At 47.1% G+C, this 8,695-nt stretch overlaps 1 protein-coding gene across 1 annotated transcript in view; it reads right to left on the bottom strand.

Moving 5' to 3' along the window:
* Window positions 1-908: 908 nt before the first annotated feature.
* The window catches only part of Vit (vitrin), a 184,072-nt gene continuing 176,285 nt past the window's right edge, over window positions 909-8,695 (bottom strand). The window contains exon 12 of the mRNA XM_021185807.1: window positions 909-1,098. Coding sequence (XP_021041466.1) covers window positions 909-1,098 — 190 coding nt within the window. The remainder of the gene's footprint in view (window positions 1,099-8,695) is intronic.

Raw genomic sequence — 8,695 nt, 5'->3', positions numbered from 1 at the left:
TGTCCGCATGTGGATTCTTGGTGTCTGGGTCACTCTCTCTTCTGCCTCGCNTCTAACCACACTGCAGCCTAGAGGCTTCTATGACTCCAGTTCTGGTTCTCAGGGCCATGTGATTCTCAAACTGTATTTTGTTCAATTAAATGTTGCTGAGTTTATTGGTTTTTTTTTTTTTCACAGTACTTAAATAATTCCTGAGATGGATTTGGCTTTGAATCTAATATTTAACAAATGTGTGTCCCTGGGATAAATTACATGGCCTTTCTAGATCTCTCATTTTCTATCACTGCTGGGAATTAATTGGGATAATATATGTGAGAGCCATTGACGGGTTCCCAGGCATCAGCTGAAAACCGTGCCAGAGGGACTGACCCCTCCGTTTCTTTTTCCTGGCCTTGACCACCTGAAGCNCAGGACAGTTNTTAACNGGCTGGCCCNCGGGAAGAAATTTCANNGAGGAGTCTCAANCAGCTGACTGAAAGCTACACTTACAAAGACTCCTTAGTGCAGAGACACCATAACCTGGCTGTTTCCAGGTGATTTATTTAGAACCTCCTTGGAAAAGAAATCAAACCAAAGGCAAACTAGGTTTTCCATTCCTAATATTTTCCAGAAAATGAGGAGGGTTTATGGACAGTGCTTCATTCAGGAAAAGCTAAGAAGCTGTCCTTTAATCCCCGAGCACACTTCTTGAACCCACTGCCTGTTCATACAAACATAGACATGGGTACACATGAGCTGTGTNAGGTGGCTCATGGGACAACTCCCATCTCTTCTCAGAATCTCTGATACTTTCATCTCCTAAGGGAAAATTTTGCTATAGTCAGTCCCAGACCAAGGTGTATGTTAGAGAGCACCCCTAATAGGAAGAAGTGGGTGCTGTTGGCACGTCACAGGTCGAAGGAGAGACTCTAGATGTACAGGGCCACTCGCTGGCAGGTTACCTGCTGTTGAAGTGAGAGGAACACTATCGGATTGGAAGCCTTCAGAAACCTCCCAGAGACCATGTGACCACCAGCACTTCTTAGAGCAACTGAAATGACAGTGGCTGTTGTGTGGCGATGCTCGCTGTCACTGGGTGGCTTGCCACACTGCTGCAGGCTAGGTAGGTTAAGATACAGTGCATCCAAGGGCCCTCGGGTAGTTTCTTCCTTTCATAGTAAGCATGGCAGCTCCAGGTTTCATAGNACAACACTTAACACAAAGTGCCAGGTGACAGGCATAGGAGTGTTGGGTCACCAGTTGGAGAGGGCTGAACATCCATCTGTAGGATCACAGCCATCTGCTGAAAAGGGGTATGTANGGGAGAAGTCCCAGGTGTCATGGAAACCAGGGTGATTGAAGGTGAGGTGCTTGGTGGGATCTGTAGGAGGCAGAAGGGCCTGTGAGACTCCTCACACGCTGCTTCCGCTGCTGTGATCCTCAGATCATCTCTACAGGCCCTCAAGGCTAGGGGCAGGGGGCAGCTGCTCCCGTGGCCTATGTTCAAAGTTTCCAGGCTTCTGAGGCAGAACCACTTCCCCTCATGCTCAATGGAGGGAGCTGGGTATGGGAAGGGTCCCTAAGAGTCCTGGCTGTCTTACACTGAAGGAAACTAGCCAAAGACCCTGTTAAGAGTTAATGTCAGTTATAAAAATTATTCCCCAGAGCTACCTGCTGCTAATACGCCTTGTTCCTGCAAATGTTCAGAGTCCCTTGAGGTTCAAAGACATTTACGCATTCATGAGAGATGTCTTCTTTAAAGTGATGAGAGGCCCTGAGTGAGGACTAATGATTTTCCTGACCACTCCTCAGCCACTCAGAGCACACACACTCACTGGCAGTTAATCAGTGAGCAACTTAGAAAGAAACTGTCTGAAGAGACACATGGAGGTAGGTGTGTGTGTGTGTGTGTGTGTGTGTGTGTGTGTGTGTGTGTGTGTGTAGCTGAGGAGATGTGGGGAGGGAAAGGGGCAGAGAGTAGGGTGTGGTGACTGTTGGGCAAGGGAAGGGGGACAGCTGCAGTAGGCAGGGCAGGCACTGTGATCAGGCAGCACTGAACTGCAGTCAGGAAATGTGGGCTTGTGGAAGTTTTCCTTCCTACCTGTGTGAGCTCAGGCAACTCCATCTTTTGTGTCTCGCTGTCCTCCTTGGAAAGCAAGAGATACTCATTGAAGATATAATGAGCTATGGAAATACATTTGTCCTATGGTAGACTCCCAGCTGTGGTTAATGCTAAGGTCTAGGTAAAATGTTAAGGCCTAGATGGAATGTTAAGGCCTAGGTAACTGTCACCTTCCAGCCCGCCATTTTGTGCTGTGACTAATATCATCAGGAAACTTTCTCAGATGTTGTTTCTGATGTTACTAGGAAACTTTCTCATGCCCAAGTTGATTACATAGTCTCTTATGTTCAGTGCTCTTGGAAACCAATCACTATAGAAGTCAGTAGAACTCCTTTGTAGAATTAGCCACAGTAAGTTTGAACAGGAACCAACCACCCAGCAGCACTTCCTGCNCCCGTGTATAAGCTTTTATGGTCTTTGCTTTTATAAGCTGCCCCTGGATGGACCCCAACATAAGAGAGACACCTGCCATAATATAAGAAACAATTCGAAGTTAGACTTCCATTTTGAGTAGGGGTCGAGTAAAGTTTAAGTTCCTAAGATCTCCCTGGAAACTGACATCCTAGTTGGCAAGTTAAGACATGAATGTTAGACAAGTCCCCTGCCACAATTGAATACCCCAACCAATGAGAGCAAGATAAGTATACAACAAAGTCATGTTCCTAAGGAAGTCCCCTATCCCTAAAACCTAATTGGTGGAATAACTTGGCACAGAANTTGGTAGATTTCAGGCTTAAAAAGTCCTATAGGATCTTGACTTAATGTCTAGTTAGCTCCTTAGTCTGACCNCTGGCCCTGATTGATTAGGTTTGGGGTGTGGCATTCAATAAACCATCCCTATTTGACTGAGATAGGTGTCTGAGTGATTTGTGTGGCTGTTCTTGGACCCCAACAGTTGATAAGCATGCAAGATTCATCTCTTCTACAAAAAGGTTGGAAGAAAGATGGTTTTGAAAAGCATTTCTTCAGCAGCAGAGACGTTGTGTAGGTCTAATGACAGGATGAGGATAAANCACTTGTTTGTCCTANAGCTGAGCTTTGTAAGTGATGCCAGTGATTAGATGCCACACCACCAAAATGTCCCTAGGCCTCTCCAGCCTGTGGATGTGTTGGCTTGCTACTGGTACACTGCAGAATTCAGGCATGCGCCAGATGTGCTTGTGAACAACCCAGTTGACCCTGCCATGGTGGTCTTGGCTGCCGCCCACATGGGCAGTTTGCCCGGAAACTGACACTGCACCACCAGCATTTTGCTGGAAGCCCTCCTTGCTGACTTCTGAGGTCTCCAGGTAGCTTTTCCACGACAGGAAAGTGCCCCACTCCAAAAACACAAATAATGTATTCACAAATAATGTGTTGTTCCCTTGGGCCACAGGGCTGGGAAGCCACCCTCAAAAATTCCATGTTGCAGTTGTCCTCCAGGGTCAAGGGTGTGTTTTTTGTTTTTGTTTCTTAAGGAGAAAACAAATCACTCTACCACTTTGCCCTTTAGAAAACTGCTTATTTATTTTGCCTGGTGGATATCTTGCCCTGTGTTACCACAGCAATTTGAAAACTTTTGGCTTCTTCCCTCTTTGGTTTAAAAATGTGGCACAACTCTCCTCCTGTTGAGGTGGGAAAGGNGCTCCCTCTCATCAGCTCCAAAGGGAACAAAGGCAATGAATAAAAATCAACAGGGTGATGTCAGGATACAGGTTTACAGATGCCCGAGGATGTCAGTGGGACAACAATTAAATTGATCTCAGATCTTGTTACAGCATCTGTGTGGTTTCTGTNGCTTTTGGCCTCTATGGGTCTAAGTACCCAGGGCAGTCGTGTAAAAGCTCTTTGTAGGGAGCCCAGATTCCAATTTGCCATTAACCTGAATACATTCCACTCACCTCAAGCAAGTGTGAGGCTGGAGGGGTCACAGAAAGGAGCTATTCAGCGGGGATGTGTTTGTTAGCAGAGTCTTGGCCAAGCCGAATACAATATTTGCTTGCTTGGGCAGCTTCTGCCGACAGGCCCTTTGTGTGTCAGGAAGGGCAGGGAGAGAGCTCAGCTCAGTATTTTTCAATTAGAACACAGACAGACAGACAGACAGACAGACAGGCAGACAGACAGGAATAAAGGAAAGAAGGAGGGAAATTTTGCCTTGAAATTGTGATCTTTTGACCTTATTTGTTTTGTGTGCTGGTGGCTTAGTAACTTTCCTTAGCGGGGCCCTCCTAGAGAAAGAAACGGGTCCTAGAACCATGATGTCTGTCTCCCTGGTCATATGAAGAGCTTTGCAGTAGTCAATGATATTCAACAAGCAGGAGTTTGTCATCATGGGCTCTAACTAAGGAGAGTGACATACAGTTTTAGAGAGACAGGCATTTATTTGTAGGATCATGAAAGGCAGTCTGGTTTCTGGTTGATCTAGGTTGGAAACCCTGGTGACCCTACAGGGGATAACCCTGCAAGGAATGGTAGGCACTTGCCAGGCTCCTGGACACCAGGCTCCTGACACAAGGCCACAGCTCTCCATAGGTCTGTGGCCATCAGTCATGTAAGGGCAACGCCCCAAGCCCCTCCACAGGTAGAGGACATGGCCACAGGTCACATAGCCTCAAGACAGATCTCCATTTTAATGAGGGACCTAAAGGCCTGGAGGCTCAGCCAATAAACTCCCCTTCCCAAACACTTCTCCCTGCAAAAGGTGTTTAACCTCAGGCCCACCCTGAGAAAGTGGGGTAGGTTTTACTCATTGCCACTCTCTGCCATGATAATAAATGCCTTAAAACCATAGACTGTCTCTTTTCAGTGGGATCCGCAATGGAGCAGGTCTTCACCCAAAGAGCCTGCTCTCTAGTCTCCTGCAGGAGGCCTCTCAGCTCTCCCAGCCACAGTCTCCACCAAGCCAAGCCACCCGCCAAACAAGCCAAGGACTCTCCTCCCTGCGGAACCCAGCAGAAGCTCTCCCCCCCTTTCCCCCTCGTCCCAGGCTAGATCCAGGCTGCACTGTGTTCTCAGCTCTTCTGCAGCATCCAGCAGTACCTGGGGTGCCTAAGAACTTGAGAGCCAAATGGCCCCAGCCTCCTTACAGGCTTGGGGACCCCAGAGCTGGCTCCAAAAGTTCCTGGGACCTCAGACCTGACATGTACCCGGTGCCAGCATGGGGTAGGCTCAGTCCAACTCTCGCATCCCGCCTCCACCAGTGGCCCGAGCTCTATGGCAGAGTGGGCGCAGGACACCCGTAACCCAACAGACCCTAGTTTTCTTGATTAATACACAAGGCAGAACAAGACTCAGCCTGCTTTCAGGCATTGAACACACTAGCATTCAACCTGATGCTTCATGGCATCCTAAAGCTTTTAATTAAGCTGGGCCTGCTGGTAAATGCCAATAGGATGAGCATTTGGAAGGTTGATGCAGGAGAATCGTACATTTTAGACCAACGTGGACTACATAATGAGACCATCTCAAACTGAATAAAATAGACTTATTAAATTACAGTGGTCAATGAGTATGTTAGCTTTGCTTTTATTTAGTTTCAGCACCCAGGAAACAGAGGCAGGCAGATCTCTGTGAGTTCAAGGCTAGCGTGGTCTCCATAGAAGTTCTAGATCAGCCAGACATGAATTGTGAGATCCGGTCTCAAGTGTACAACTACAAAGTTAGGGTTATATCAAATGAGCAGCAGCTGGGAAAGCTGGGTGCTCCTGTTGGAGTCCTGAATCTTGACGCTGCTCCCTCAGTAGATGGACGTTTCCCTGTTGTCTCTCAGCAGAGCTGTGAGTCCATTTCCAGATGTNGTGGAGAAAGGTATGACAAGGGATGACCTGTCCTCTGTCTTACTCCTGTCCCTCATCCTGTTTCTGACGCTCTGCTGTGTCTCTGGCTTTGGAGATGATGAGTTATCCCGGTTTCAGCCTCCCCCACCTCTCACTTGAGATGCTGTGAACTGAGTTTCTGTTCTGTGCAACAGAGAGAGCCCCTAGTCCTCACAGTCTGACACATCATGGCCCCACTTTTCTATCTATCCTCACTCAACACCCTTGCCTCACAGTTCACACTGTGCCTCGAGGCTCACACTGTGCCTCACGGCTCACACTTGTTGCTTCACGGCTCGCACAGTACCCCCTCTTTGCTCCTGTCACCTCCTTCCCTGGACACCTTTTCCTTTTTTTGCCTTTACCTGAATGAAAGGGGGTCTTTCCATAAAGCCCAGCCCAGAAATTTTCTCCATGTTTGCCAGCCTCCTGCCTCATTAGCAAAGGCATGTCTGTGTGAGCTCCCCTCACGTGACCCTGTGAACTCCTGGGACAAGGACTAGGCCTCATTCCTCTTTTTACCCTAATGCTGATCCTATTGCCTGGCATATAATGAGTGCTTAGTAATGTCTATTAAATGAAAGTTAAATCTGAACACACAAAAAAGGATTTCCATCCTCAGGGCAATGAAAACAAAAGGAAAGGACTCCTCAGTGTAGCCCTGAGGTAGAGCCACAAAGGTCCTAGGAATACAGTGAGTGTACCATGCAGTAAGGGACCTGAGAAGGACATGAGGACATTGGAGGAAAGCAACTAGGGTAGAATTAGACTCNCATCCATCCTGTTTCTTCTGGAATCTCTGCCTCTCATTCTGTGTGTCATTGGGTAGGGTACCCGTGCCCTTCCCCAGCCTTGAATAGGCTAAACAANCCTGGCCTGAGTCAGCCCTGGCCTTGCCACATTTGCATTTCCATATGGAACCTTGAGGAGTTGACCACCTATTGAGCTTTCTTTGCAACTCAATCTAGCCAAAACAAAGGATGGGACTGTGGGTTTTGCCTATATAAATGCAGAGCTGAAAATTAAACTTTGAGCCAGAGAAACTGTGCCCATCCCATCCCATTTCATTCCCAGCCTCCCTTTCAGATACCCAGTTCTCTGTGGCCTCTCGGCGACTACAGGTACCATCATCAGATGTCTCTACCAGGTGACTTAAATGCAAATATTTCACTTCCTGGATTCTGTGTCCATGGTAATGTGTGTGTCCACTGATGAGAAAGAACCACAAGNGTCTGTGGAGAATAGGCAGGTCAGGAGAGAGACGAAGGCTCTCNGAGCAAGGAGAGGAAGCTCTGAAGGGAAGCTGTCCTTTGGGCTGACACTCGAAGGATGTGTGAGAGTTTTATCAACCCTGCATGTTTAGGGATGTCATGGGAGCGGGGACATTCTCCATCCTCTCAAGGCAGACCTCATGACCTNCTTCCGCCAGTTAGGCCCATTTCCCAACAATATAAGTCCGTCATCNGATTAGCCTACTGANCAGTTCAGAGCCCTTGTGAGCCAATCATCTCTCANNCAGGAGTCCTTGGTGGGAACTGTTCATACCCAAACCATATTATCATGTACCCAGTATGTGGCTTTGGGCATCAACATGCCTTAAAGCAGCAGTTCTCAACCTGTGGGTCGGGACCCCTTTGGTGGACACACATCAGCTATCCTACATGTCAGGTATTTCCATTACGATTCATAACAGTCGCAAAATTACAGTTAGAAGTAAGCAATGGAAATAATTTTATGGCTGGGGGTCACAACAACATGAGGAATGGTCACAGCATTTGGAAGGTCGAGAGTCACTATCTTAAAGGAAATGGCCTGTGAATTCCAAATAAGAAGATATTCCCAGCAAATGGTAGAGACAAGTTCATGTGTGCAGCCTTGACACAGTGTGTAGTTTATGACAGTCACTCTTGGGCATAACTGCAGTTTTATTTCTTGTGAGACTGTTTGTAATGGCTAGTCATGCATTCAAGGCAATAAATAACCCCGTGATAGTAATTAAAGATTTTAAAATTCGTTTGTCTGTGCTTACCACTGGACTACAAATCCCCAAAGACACTGCCTGAATAAATGCNTTTTTCCAAAGCAATTTAACTCATCTTTTCAAGAATATTTCCTACTTATCCATGTAGTCTAGTGGGAGACTTTGACTGGAAAATAACATTATTTCAAAANGCCTTTTAAGCTGAAAAAATTTCCTTGGACACAGGAAGATTGTCTTTTCTGTAACCTCACACTGGTCCCTGAGATAGCAACTGGGGAAGAAGGGCTCACTGGTCCCTGAGATAGCCACTGGGGAAGAAGGGCTTGCCCTGTTCAAAAAGGGTTATTTAAGGAGCCAAGAGGAACAAGCAATATCTGAACTTTTTCATTATGTCCCAATTTTTTTCCCCCAGATCCTTGCTGCAAAGCTTTCAATCTTAGCAAACAAACTTCTGCCAGGGGTCGTCAATTTCTCAGAAGTGGGAAAATTAGGTTGAGTGGAGCTGAGATGGCATGGGTACCAGAGACGCTCAATCGATGTTCCTGTCTGACTGCGCTCATTTTTCTGAGAGAAAAAGGCAGGGAAGACTTTTTTTCTGTTAAGGACACATCATGAAAGGCAGAGTTGCTTTAGGAGAATTGAATGGAGAGCCTGGGGCCTCTAGGGAGTGAGACCTAATGCAGACCAGGGTGGCAGGTGTGCAGGTCTGAACTCCAGCAAAGCATGGCCGAATACGCCACCCTGCCAGCCGGTCTCTCCATATCTGCACAGTTTGCTGGCTTGGCTCTAACCAGGTCTGAATGACTGTTTCTTGGGTTT

The sequence above is a fragment of the Mus caroli genome, chromosome 17 (genome assembly GCF_900094665.2).
Source record: "Mus caroli chromosome 17, CAROLI_EIJ_v1.1, whole genome shotgun sequence".
NCBI classification, from domain to species: Eukaryota; Metazoa; Chordata; class Mammalia; order Rodentia; family Muridae; genus Mus; species Mus caroli.
Note: the sequence above shows the minus strand (reverse complement) of the source record. Positions and strands in the feature narration are given on the sequence as shown.